Raw genomic sequence first — 13,991 nt, forward strand, 5'->3', positions numbered from 1 at the left:
CAGCTATAGTCAGGCCAGCCTTGTTGAGTGGAAATCCATGTTGTTGAGGCTGTGCATAATCTCCATCTCTCCACCATGGCCACTATGTTCATGAGCCCATTGGGCCGTAACAAATAGGATATTAGAGAAAGGCTGACTGCATAGAATGGGTCATCTTGCCTACTTGGTTATTAAATTCCTCTGTTAAAGTGTAACCTTTGCATGAGCATTTGCTTGGAATAGAAATATCCTCATGTTCTTTGACCATTTAAAGACATCATTCATGTTCCTCAAATGCCTTTCTCACTAGTTTTCCAGTCATGCTTCTTTCAAGTTCTTTAGCCATACACTCAAATGCAGAAAAAGCTCTTTGCATACTTTCCATCATAGAAAAGAATCATAGCTTTTCATATGTTTGATTATATGAAACTACAAATATTTTCTGGCAGTCAGTTAAATACCTCTGATTAAGAGCTATAACCACAAAACTTCCCCTACGAGTACTGTAAGAAACAGTGCAGAGCCAATGCCTTACTAAGCAGTATACTGGGGGAGGAGGGGAGGCCCTTTGTGAAGAAATAAAGCATGACTAGAGAGGTAAGATGAAAAAGCCAGAAGGCATTTTTTTTCTTTTTTCTTTTTTTTTTTTTTTTGGAGCTGGGGACCGAACCCAGGATCTTACGCTTGCTAGGCAAGCGCTCTACCACTGAGCTAAATCCCCAACCCCGCCAGAAGGCATTTTAATGATACTGACATTACTCTGTTTAAGCACTGATTATGACAAGTTTTATTAGTGATAATTTTAACATTTTGTGGAATCTATTTATAAAAATTTTTCCTTGTCCAGACAATATTCCTTTTCATTTGTAGTCATGTCCTTCATATAATGAGTCATAATTTTTTTTGGTATATTTAATATTCATGATCGATAATGTGGCTTCAAAGACTTTTGAACTCATGCTCATAGTCGAGTATGCACTGAACCACATGACTTGCATTGCTTAGCAACTAGAGCCAGTGTGAGGAACTAGCAAATGCTTTTCACTTAACATTCAGATTCAGCCAAGCATTAATGATTATCTTGACATTTCTGAAGAAAGTCTTGAGTGTTTCTCTTTTGAAAGGGGAGTTGGTTAAAAATCACTTTCAGCTCTTTGAGAGAGTAATGCTCAGTCTTTGCCAGGTGAGCATTACTGATTCAGTGAACAGACTCCAAAGCTCAGCACTACTCATCCATTAGTAAGGATCTACTGTATAGATTGCTATGTGCTGGTTATATGCATTGAGTAAACCAGTGCTCGGTTAATAAATGAAGATAATAACCATTGAATTACTCCCGCTTTTATGCCATTATTTTAAGAAATGAGTACTGTAGAAAATCTATTAAGTAGCAATAAGTCTTAAATATATTCTAACCCATACCTCTCAAATACTACAGAGTTTGTGTTTTTAGACTAGGCAGCTTACATGAAAGTGGCATAGTATAGAATTGACCTAAATAATGTGCTGTAAAGTTGTGAAAGACAACTGAGTAGGGAATAATGCTGGAAAGTGTGTAGACGCTAACAGGGCAAGCAGAGTACCATTTAATAGTAACAACAGCAATAAAATCTAAAAAAGAATTATGACCTTAGAAGAGAAGAAAACAATTTTGTGTTACAACAGTATTCCTCGTCAATAGCTTAGAAGAAAAAGATGAGGTCAGTTTGGAAGCAGTTTTTAATTTTTGTCAGAATACCTGATAAAATGTCGATGCTGAAAAAATTGTTCAGCATCATCATGGCTTAAATTTTCAAACATCAGTCTACTTTTGAATTTGTCTTTGGTGGTATAATATGTACAATTAATTCTATGTCCTTATTGAACACTTTTGTTGGCCTGCCTTTACTTTTGAATATTTTCAGTAGGGTTTGGTCACAGGCAATTACATTCTGATGTTAAATGGTAGTCTGCAACTAATAAATAAAAACAGTGTTGTGTTTATTCTTTGGTTGTTTTTAAACATACAGAAAAAATAACAGCATGATAATCATATACTAATCACTTAAAATTAATTAATGTACTACTGACTCTTGTATTTCTAATTTGTTTACTCACAAAGAATAAATACATTCTAGAAATATATTTAGATCTCCTTAAATCTTTTAAGCTCTCTGACTAATTTGTTGATATCACCAGTTTATGGATTTATACGGAAAGTAGTTTTCTGTGCTTTAAAAATTCACACATACTGCATGCTAAATGCACAATTTTTAATTATAAATATTTGAAATACCTATTGACATTGAAAATAAACATGGATCATTGTCTAGCACTTTGACTTGTGGGTGTAAGTTAGAAAAGGTCCTTACAACTTGGACATAAGATGGCATACTTATTTACTAAGGTGTTTCTATCAGCATTGCCTCTAAGACAATAGATACTTAGAATGAAAAACTAGACATGAATATCTACTGACAGGTGAATGGAAAGTAAACTACCATATATTAAAGAGAATACAGTGTTACTTATTCAAGTACATCATCATGAGAGCATAGTGAGTACAGTTCTTACCTACTGATGAGTCATTAATACTTTAGATATGGACATTCATAAAAAGCAGTAACAGTAGATGGAACTACCATTTGCCAACATACAAATTATCCTTTGGATCCAGAAAATGCTCTGCCTCCATTTCTGATCTTCCCAGTCTGTGCTCCTTACCCACTGTTCTTACTACATTTCTCTTTTCCAGTTCAGACAATACTAAGAGTGACAATTTTCTCCAAATCTACAGACTTTATATTTGAAAAAAAATAGTAGCAATATGTTTTAATAGAAATGATAACTCTAAGAAAATGTGATATTTTCTTTGGATTTCTAAAATGTATCAAAAATCTAATACCTATTAGAATATCTATGCATATACTTATTTATGAGCTTCTGTTTACTATGTAAATTGTCATAGACTGAAATTTTTCAGTGTTTTATGACAAAAATATATTGGAGAATGTTTTCATCTTCACTAGATAGACTATAATATCTTGTCAAGTCCGTTTAGAACCAGACTTAATATATGTAATACAATCCTTGGTTATGGAGAGGGACTAAAAAAATGTTACCACCTTTGGACTTCTACAGAGAAAAAAGCCAGGAACTATTAACCTGATCTGAGCAGATCTCTTAAAGGATAGTATGAGACTTAGAAATAGTTCATCCAGTTTGAAAATAGGTATAATTTTACTTTCTCTATGTGATGGTGATTGAAAAGAAAAAGAAAGCTTTATTGACCCAGCTGGAACGCCACCACTATTACACTGTATATGAAGAGAGAAAATTTTCACTTTGAAGAATTAATGAATTTAATTAAGCACATCAAAAGTCTAGAAGAATTTAAAATTATACAGACGTATTGATTTGTTCTTAAACTCTGGCTAGCAATTAGAGTTAGGGGTAAAGTGTACCCCCTCCCCCTCTGTTTAAGTTATATATATTAAAACCTAATTTGAAAAGGGGTCAGGCAATAGTCACATCTTGAAGAAAATGCACTGAAAAAAATTCTTAAAATAGTAAAACTTCAATTTATAATTAACAGAAATGAAATAGTGAAACAGAAAAAACTATTATTTATTCATTAATTTTAATGAATATTGATTTAGTTCTCTTAAAGAATTATTTCTTGGAACTGAAGAGATGGCTCAATAGCTACACTTGCTGCTCTTGCAGAGGACCCAGGTTCTGTTCTCAGTACCCACATGGTACCTCACAACCATTCGTAACTCCCACAGCAGGCGTCTGATGCCTTCTTCTGACCTCCATGGGCACCAGGCAGGCATGGGGTGCACAGACATACATGTAAGCATAATATCTATAACTCTAAGATTTGTTTTAAAACATAATTTTTACTCCCAGGAAGAAAACCTCAGCCAGTGCACAATGATGGGTTGCAAGAGGCTGCTGACAGGTGGATAAGGAGTCTGCTTGCAGAGATTGTGCCTTGAGAATAGCTATGCAAAAAGTTGAGCAGATGTAAAGAACATTGTGGACAGAGGGAATGCTCTTTTGCAGTTTGAGAAATAACTAGCATTTTTGAAGAACTAAGTACAAGTGGTTAGACGCATGAGAAATACAAGATTTTATTGAAAACTGTATAAAATTAGGCTGAATGGATGAATTTGTCAAGGTACTTGGAATAATAATTTTTATGTAGCAGGAACTTTATCTCTCTCCTTTACTCTTCCGATCTGTGTTCTAATCTGTAACTCAACACTAAAGTTTTTCCAGTTTTTTAGTTTTGTTTATTTAGCAAATATTTTCTGATCACTTTGGCCAGGCACTCTTCTAGACAGAGTGATGTATTACTAAATGAAATAGATAAGCCAGCTGTAAAACCGTAACAACTAGATGGTGACCTGCTAAATGGTGAATAATGGATATAGCAGTGCTGGAATGGAAACCTAGAGTGATGACAAACCACCAAGTCCGAATTATGCCCAAAGTGACTGAAAGATTCCTAAGCTCTGAGAAGGATCAGTATGATTACGAGGGGAGATGAGTAGAACTCCTAAGAAAAGAGAAGGACTGAAGTGTGGAACCCTAGACATGAAAAACAGTATGGAGCTTTCCAGGTAGATTTCCCTATTCCACAGGCCTGGTGGTCTACTCAGCATGGCACTGATGCCTTAGAAAGATGAAATCCTGTCAGTCTCCTGGAATCCTTCAGTAACTTCCTGTGTCCTTCACAGTTAAACTCAGCAGTGAGCCATGGCCGTGTGGCCCTGTCTGTCTTCTTCCTTCTTTCCTCAGTTTAGCCTGCTTACTCTTTTCTGGCTACCCCAGCCCCTGTTGTTCCTCTAAAGTCTCAAGTAATTTTATAAGGTAGTCCTCTGTACAAACTGTTTCATTTAGAGCCTTTTCCAATACATCTGCTCAGTTGGGAATCCTTATTTTGTTCAAGATCCTGTTAGATGACAGTCCTACAACAGTAATGGAAAACTGCGTCCCATGCTAGGTGCTTAGTTAGGATTTTATTGCTGCGAAGAGATACCATGGCCAAGGTATGACTCTTAAAAGAGAAAACATTTCATTGGGGCTGGCTTACAGGTTCAGAGGTTTAGTCCATTATCATCATGGCAGGAACCCTGGCAGCATCCAAGCAGTCATGGTGCTGGAGAAGGAGCTGAGAGTTCTGCATCTTAATCCAAAGGCAGACAGGAAGGACTCTCTTCTGTAGGTTATCAGGAGGCTCTCTTCTGCACTGTAGAGCTTGAGCTCTAGGAGCCCAGGAAACCAGTCCACACACACCTAGTCCAGCAAGGTTATACCTCCTAACAGTGTCACTTCAAAGGGGCCAAGCATAGTCAACTTATCACAGCGAGGGGTGTTTGTCCACACATGTAATCTTAGCACTCAGAAGGTAGATCACAAGAGGTCAGCCTGAGCTAGTCAGTAAGTTCTAACCCAGCCTTTTCTAGGTGGTAAGTCCTTACCTTTAAAAACAGTAATACTGATGTGTGTAACTATGCGGGCACATGTGCTTATTAATCTACTAACCCGCGGCCTGACCTTCACTCTCACTTCTCTGCACTGCCTTCCTCAGCAGTACCCCATCGCTGGCAGAGCACTGTGTGGACTGGATTGTCCTATTTGATACCAAGTGCCATAAGAATGGGTACTTTGTGTGGGTTTTTTTTGGGGGAGGTGGGGTTGCTTGTTTGTTTTCGTGCTGCCATTCTATCATATTGATTTGTACACAATAAGCACGTACTGCATGGTGATTCATTTCTACAAAAGAGGTTATAAATATAGTGTTTTATTCAGTCATCTTTATGTCTCCCTAGACATTTAATTTTTTTATGTGGATTGATTTAGTTACTATGAAAGCTAGTAAATTTTCTTTAGCCTTTTTAGGTTTTTAGTTTTAAGCAGGTTTTTTTTTTTTCCTTCATGATTCCTTTCCAAAGGCTTGCCTTTTCAGTTTTTGAGCAAATAGAAAGATGTTTATTTCCGGTATTACTTGTTGTTGGATTTCAAGTTAATAGTGCATTCTGTGCTGGCCTTATCCTTTTAACAATTTCTGAATCATTTAAGTTTTTTAATTGTGAAAATCCAATATTATATCTGTGGTAACTACATTTTAATAAAAAATACTGAAAAGTATGTTTTATAGCGGTTGTCTTTCCAAGTTCTGTATTGTTTTAGGTAGTATCTTTATCTCGTCTTAGATATAACATAGGCACAGGCTCAACTGTTGTGTGTTCAAAGCAGTTTAAAATAGTATATAAGTAGGTATTCTATTCCCATGCGTAACACATTCTATTCTTTCTTTTCTAACTTGGGTTGCTTCAGATCTCCCAAAGTGCCAGCCTTGAGAGAAGCCAATCATGGATGAGCTGTCAGATTGACATAACATTGCACAATTTTAAACAAATCATGTATTTAGGGTTTTTTTTCTATCCCACCTGGCAGTACCAGCTCTCTTGTGCTTTGTCCTAATGCAGTACCTTTCAGTCATGTCCTAAAATCATATTGAATAAGTGTGGAATTTATATCATTCATACATAGTAAAATGGGGCAGGAAATGTAAGGACTAGTGTTCTGTGCAAATATAAAGTGTTTTCTCTTGCACTAATTATAGGGGATGGAGTGTTAGATCTCTCTACAAAGAAAACCAGCATAAAATCTGAAGAGTCCTCCATGTGTGCTCCTCCTTCTGAAAGTGCAGTGGCTGGGTAAGCAGAATGCAGGAAATACAATTCAATGTTAATATAAATGACCTCTGGAGAGAACACTTAATTCTGTGCTGAGTAGGACTGACATAGCTTTCTCGGAATTTTTGTCACTCATAAGTTTGTCTCTCTCATACCTTCATTTGTCCCTTCTCTTTCTTTTTTCTTTCTGTTAAAGAAAAGTTATCAGAACAATCACCAAACTTCAATTCATGTTACTAAAATGAACTATCAATTTAATCATGGGATACAAACTAAGAAGCAGGACAAGTAAGAGAACTTGAAATACTAGAGGCAATTTTAAGGGAAATATGTAACTTTAATAGTTTTTAAAAACGATGAACCATTTCTAAAACTGCTGTAGTTACTAATACTAAACTAGCATAGAGCTTTACAGCCTTTGCTTTAGTGTGGTGGCAGACAGCTTAACAGTATCTAGTATCACCACAAAAAGGTCCTTTCATGTCTTTAAAATTCACTAAATTAACTTAATAAATAATTACTAGTGAAATGCTGTTCTGTTGGATTTTTGGATTTTTGTAACTTTTGCATCTTCTCATTAACTGCATAGAAATCTTTTTTTTTTTGTCCCATTTAAATCTGAGATGAATTTATTTCAGCTAAAGCTGTAATAGAGCTGGAGTCACAGGTGTAACAGACTTAAAAGAGTACGAACTTGCATTTGAAATATAGTAACAGTCTAAAATGAAATGTTCATTTACATCTTTTTTCAGATTTTAAGTTTTTATGTAGAGGACAAATGAGTCTGTGGAACTGAGTTGTCTGTGTTTGGAGTATTCTTGCTGCTACAAATTTCCTTTAAATGGGTTGACTCTTTTATTACTTGTTTAGCGGTAACGTCACGTTTCTACTAACAAAAACTCCTTTAGGATTTGGGTATTTTTATAATGGAACTCTAATTGTAAATAAAAAATTTTAAGTGTTGCTCTGCAAGCAGCTTTCAGAGGAAAAGCAACATCCTGAGAATATTTTTACCAATACTCGGTTAGGATTTTATGTTCTTGGAAGGTCTGCCCATCGAGGCCACCGTGTCATTGACACATGGTCCTCCCAGGACTGTAGACTTTGCTTTGATATGGAGTAACTCCCACATGTCACAGCCCTAAGGTGCAGTGAGCAGTGATGTTACCTAAGCAAGGAGTGTAATAAAGGAGTGGGCCCTCCCCTTCCATAGCTGTGAGAGTCTCTCATACACCAGTTTACCATCGTTTCATTCCATCCATCCAGGAGACTACACAGAAACAGAGAGGACTATGTGGAAAGAAGTGCTGAGTTTGCAGATGGTTTGCTCTCAAAAGCTTTGAAAGACATTCAGTCTGGAGCACTGGACATAAATAAAGCAGGCATACTTTATGGCATACCTCAAAAAACTTTACTTCTCCACTTAGAAGCCTTACCAGCAGGGAAGCCTGCCACTTTTAAAAACAAAACTCGAGATTTCAATGATAGTTACTCATATAAAGAAAGTAAAGAAACTTGTGCTGTGCTGCAAAAAGTAGCCTTGTGGGCAAGAGCTCAGACAGAGCGCACAGAAAAAAGTAAACTCAACCTACTTGAAACCTCAGAATTAAAATTCCCAACAGCTTCCAGTTACCTCCATCAGTTAACTCTACAGAAAATGGTTACTCAGTTTAAAGAAAAAAATGAAAGCCTTCAATATGAAACTTCAAATCCTACTGTTCAGTTAAAAATTCCTCAGCTACGAGTAAATTCAGTTTCAAAATCACAACCTGATGGTTCTGGTCTGCTGGATGTCATGTATCAAGTTTCCAAAACCTCGTCAGTCCTTGAAGGATCAGCTCTCCAAAAACTGAAAAATATACTCCCTAAACAGAACAAAATAGAATGTTCTGGGCCTGTAACTCACTCAAGTGTTGACTCTTACTTTCTACACGGGGACCTCTCTCCTTTGTGTCTTAATTCTAAAAATGGAACGGTTGATGGAGCCTCTGAGAACACTGAAGATGGACTGGACCGGAAAGATAGTAAGCAGCCCAGGAAAAAACGTGGCCGCTATCGACAGTATGATCATGAAATCATGGAAGAGGCCATTGCAATGGTAATGAGTGGAAAAATGAGTGTTTCCAAAGCACAAGGAATCTATGGGGTACCTCACAGCACTTTAGAATACAAGGTAAAGGAAAGATCTGGAACACTGAAGACTCCTCCGAAGAAGAAACTACGATTACCAGACACTGGGTTATATATGACAGATTCAGGGACTGGCAGCTGCAGGAACAGCAGCAAGCCTGTGTAGATTACTGTTAGAGAACGTGTGTGTGTGGGTGTGTGTGTGGGTGTGTGTACAAGGGTGTGTGAGTCTTTGTGTGTGTGTGTATCTACATACACATGTGGAAATTACAAATGCTCACTCTGACAGGAGACATGAAATTTAACAGTTCAAAAACCACTTACATGCCTTTTGAAAAAGTTTTATTCAGGGTTTTCACTGTGGACAGAATTATAGAGTTGCTTATTAATTCTGATAGTTTGTATTTAATCCTTGTATAAATAGGTGAAAAAGATTCAGGTTTTCTTTAGTAGTCAATAGCATAAAATGTGGGAAAACGAGTAATTGTCAAGTGAAACTTTTTTATGGGTAAAAAGATTCTAGCCATTCAGTTGAACCATCTTATAATGGAAATATGATATTAATAGTCTGTGAACACTTTTATGTAACATACCTAAAATGATTGTGAGTATGTCAAAGAACCAATCAAAGTCGAATAGTTACCTCTGTACTGAGAGTAACTAATAGATACAGTATTAATACACTACAGTGCGTTCTATGAAATACAGAATGCACTAAAGTGCATCCGCCAGGATAGAAGAGAAAACCTTAAAGGATATGTATAGTAAAATTTAATATTTATCATTTAATTGTTGAGTTAGCAGGAAGTTGGGGTTATTAAGTATATAATTTAAATTTTAAAAAAAGCTGACATAGTTAACCCCAGAAGCTATAGAATCCTTTAATATAAGATGGAATACTAAAAACAAAAAGTAATTTAAATTTAATTATTAAAGTAATTTAATTTTGTTTTTCATTTGAAAAAATAAGCTAATGTGTAAGGTTAGAAAAGAAAGTTGGAATGCAACTTAGAGCATGTTTATGATGTGCACAGAAGAAGCTTGAGAATGGTCATTTTGGTTAAATGTGCTGGTTAGTTGACGTTATGACTACTTTAAGGATTGTGACACACTCCTACTGAAAAACCTCAGTGTAACTTTAATATATTTGCTGCTGTGACATTTCAAAACATTTTCAGTTTATCAAGATGAATACAGATTTCATTTTGGTGGGTGATACATTATCATTTTGCTAATAACCAAACTTGCAGTTTGTTCAGGGTCTTGAATAGATTTACAGATATTTAACACTGACGCTGTTTTGAACTTTCAGTAATGTAAACTCTTTACTACTTGGATATTTAGAAGCTGGGCAGTGCATTTTAACTTTTACTAGACTCATATGAAACCAGTAATTTTTATAAAACAGTTTTAAAAATATGGGTCAGAGTATTCATGTGGGTTTATGAAGTATGCAGTTTTGGTAGTAAAATGTAATAAAGCATGTACCTCCATGTAAAGAAAGGAGATTTGCTTTATAGATGAGAAGCCTCCCCTACACCCCTTTTCTCTATTAGAATTCAGGTTCTGGTCATGTTCCTAAGCCACTTTTTATAAACCCAAAAGGAATTCTTACAGCTGAATTTAAATATAAGTGCACCTTGTCAAATACTTGTGTTGCTACACTTGTGTTTGTGTGTGTTTAATAATCACATGAACATGTGATTGTTCAGCTACTAAACTTTAAAATTGCTTGCATGTATTTAAAGAAACTGAAGAATAAGAAAATGTATGACCAGGTAATCACTTGGTCTCTGAGATCTGTACTGAACATTTTCAGCTGTTTTAACATTACCTGCATACTAGGGTATGAATCCTCTTGATCTTTTTCTTCCCCCAAGAAAATATACTTAATAGATTACAAGACAGCATTTGTCAGGGTCATCTTTCTTTTTAAAGAATTAAGCCATATTTTGTGAGGACCAGAACATGGATTATTTATTATATTTCCCCCTCCTCCCATTGAAAAACAAAGTTAAAAAGTAAATGCTTCAAAAACAATTTTCTTGACCTCTTTATACAGAATTTTACTTGCGAAACTTTGGGAGCTCGAATGCATTACATAATATTTATATTGTATTGAGCTTTTTTATTCCTCACACTATATTTACATTGATAAATTGATTGAGAAGTTTATAGTAAAGGGAAACTTACAGAACACTTTTATATCATTTAAAAGATGACCTGACCAAAAACTTTACAGGATTCATAAATCAGGGATCATTTTGCTATTGACTTCACAGTGATCAGTAGTTTTATAGGTAATATCATAGTTAATTTGCAGCATTTTAGTACTTATTATTTATTTTTGGTCAAATAGTAAATTAAAATATTTTTTGATAGTTTATAGGTAATGATCAACCCATAACTTTTAAAAGAAACATAACGTTTGTATTACTGAGTTGACTTTTTAATTATACAAACTAGGAAAGGCAGGGAAGTTTATGGGTTCCCCTCTCCCCACTGGTTCTATTAAAATGTGCTTTATGTTGAACTTTCAGAATCCTTTATAAATTTAGTTACCAGTTACTACTTAATTGACAGTTTCTGAAAAATCCAGTTTCAGCTGACTTTTAATAAATATGAAAGCAACCCTTATATGCTTTCTACTTATTTGAATGTTCCTCAAGTATTTTATATTTAAAATAAAAAAAGAAGGAAAAGAAAAAAACAGTGCCTCTGTTTTTAGAAAACTACTGCTCAGTAAAGTTGTTTAAACCATTTCTGGTAGCTGATGACAATTTTATATTGAACTGTATACTGACTTAGTGAAACTGATTTCTTTTTTAGTTGTTTACAGTGCAGATACTTGTGGGTTTTTTTTTTTAATTGCAGTATTTCCATTGTTGCAGTAATTTAGTAAAACTCTGTGGCTGCCTTGATTTTGACAGATTTTGTTAATATAAACTGATTGTTAGGCAATTAGTTATATTTATGCATAAATCAATTGCACTATAATTCATGAATTATTTATTACAATATTTTCTAATGAATTCACGTATCTGTCTTGTGTTGTACATGTACTGTAATTTTGTTCCTACTTTGTGTTGTTATATATCTAAATCTGATTGTATGAATTTTAATTGTTCAGTTAACGTGTTTCTAGGTTGTAATTTGTAGTAAAGCACTTCAATGCTTTTGCACTTAAATTTACAACACTGTCAGTGTGTGGTTAATTTACTCATTCAGTAAAAGAAAAGTAAAGTAAAACTTGACTATCTTGAATTCTTTGATTAATTATAAAAAATCTTTTTTGTTTTTTTGGGTTTTGTTTTGTTTTTTTGTTTTGTTTTGTTTAAATAGTATTAGAATTTGACTTTTCCAATAAAATATTCAGCAATAAATTTCTAACAAAAAGGAGGCATAGAAACAAAAACGAGATGTTTGGGCTTATAAGTAAACAGGAAGAATTATAATTGATCTAAAGAAAAAGCATGACAGCCAATTAGATTAAGGTGGCCTTTAAGCTCAGCATTTAGGAGGTAGAGGTAGGTGGATGGATCTCAGTTCTAGGCCAGCTTAGTTAGTCTACATAGTGAATTCCAGGCACCCAAAACTACATTGTGAGACTGTCTCAAAAGTTTACTTTTAGCATCTTCATATAATTACTTGAGAATAAATTGTGAATTGGAGATTCACACATGTTTTTCTAAGATGGAAAAAATGAGGGTGGGGGAACCTTGAAGAAAAGAGTATATTTTAAAAGTTTGTATTTAAGTTGCCCTCCGTGCTATGTAAGGTAGAATCTGATACCTGAAAGTCTGATAAATCAATCTGTTGTTCGGATTATTGGGTTAGTATCAGCAACCACTGAAATTTTTTTTAATTTCCAGTATTAAAACTAGCAGATTCAATAAGAAAACTCTTGTTTTAAAACAAAGGTTTCCTTAGAATGTCAGAATAGGTAGATAGAAGTCAGTGGTTTTAATAATTTTATTAGATTAATCAAAGTGAAATAACATGCTTATATTACTAAACCCATGCTACCTTTTATCATTTTGACAGGGCTTACTCATTTTTGTATTGAGACTTGCACCCTGGGCTTTGGACATGCTAATAATAAGCACATTCTCCAGGTCCTCACTACTTCTGTACAAATCATTTCATTAACAGAAAAATGCGTTTGAGCATTAGAGGAACTGCAAAGACGGGATACTAATCTTTGTAATATAGTATAACATTCCAAAACCTTGTAAGCTCTCCCATTTATTACTAGTTATAAATATGCTTAACAGGCCATAACATTGCTTCAGAAACTGTCTGAAGTATACTCCTCAGGGTGGGTGGCTTTTGTTTGTTTATCGGAAGTCATAAATTTGAGTTGCTGAAAATAATTATCTAATATTTGCTATTGTTCTACATTTTTAAAACAACTTTTGACATTGAATCTTGAGTTATTTATACCATTTTACGCTCTACCATTACAAAATTAATTTTAAAAAATATTTACCTAAGAGACTGGAGTTATATCTTTTGTTTAGTTACAGCACTGAACTTAAGAGTTTTATTTATTTTGGTATATTTTTGCTTTGTGTGATCCTTTATGTCAAACTGTGTTAGTCTTACTAAAACATTTGTTAAATTGATAGTTATATTTCTCTGTGAAGTTTTGATCACGTGCTCAGAACATGCTTTGGTATTTTTATTACTCGGATAACATAATTGTATACAACTTAATAAATTATTATGTAGATCTGAAGATTCCAATGTCAGGGAACAATAGAAAAATACTGATATCACTACTTATTTTAAAAGAAAATCCTTTAATTTTTAATACCGTGAACATACTAACCCTTATTTTTTAAAAGTACATTCTTCTCTTGGATCAGTTTTGTAAGCAGCATATCCCAATTACAATCCTAAATAACATTTTTACCAACTAGGCACAAATGACAGAACATGGATTTAAGAGAGGAGGGCTATTCCCACTACAGAGTTTGGTGATGATTCATTAAAATGGATACTTTTCTGAAACAGAATTCCTTTAATATATTTTATTCTTCTTACTCCTGGTATTGAATAAAAAAATATGAGCTTCTATATTGTTGATTAGCAAACATGGGTCTTAGATAAAGCTAGATGTGTATTAGTTTCTTTGGTGGGGCATTTTCCAGCACTTGAAATTTAGTATTTAGGTAAGTAATACCTTTAGTT

At 34.5% G+C, this 13,991-nt stretch overlaps 1 protein-coding gene across 19 annotated transcripts in view; it reads left to right on the top strand.

Annotated features, from left to right (window-relative positions):
* Positions 1–13,991, top strand: part of Lcorl (ligand dependent nuclear receptor corepressor-like) — a 136,193-nt gene that overhangs the window by 91,065 nt on the left and 31,137 nt on the right. For 10 of the 19 annotated variants that reach the window (XM_087584061.1, XM_087584074.1, NM_001432820.1 and 7 more), the window contains one exon: positions 6,596–6,689. The exons of 1 other annotated variant lie outside the window; for it this stretch is intronic. In XM_087584061.1, coding sequence (XP_087440187.1) covers positions 6,596–6,689 — 94 coding nt within the window. Of the gene's footprint in view, positions 1–6,595; positions 6,690–7,934; positions 12,048–13,991 lie in introns of those variants that run through there. 8 more of the 19 variants (NM_001432821.1, XM_087584070.1, XM_087584068.1 and 5 more) reach the window with 2 other exon arrangements.

This window comes from Rattus norvegicus, chromosome 14 (assembly GCF_021556685.1).
Source record: "Rattus norvegicus strain SHRSP/BbbUtx chromosome 14, alternate assembly SHRSP_T2T, whole genome shotgun sequence".
NCBI lineage: Eukaryota > Metazoa > Chordata > Mammalia > Rodentia > Muridae > Rattus > Rattus norvegicus.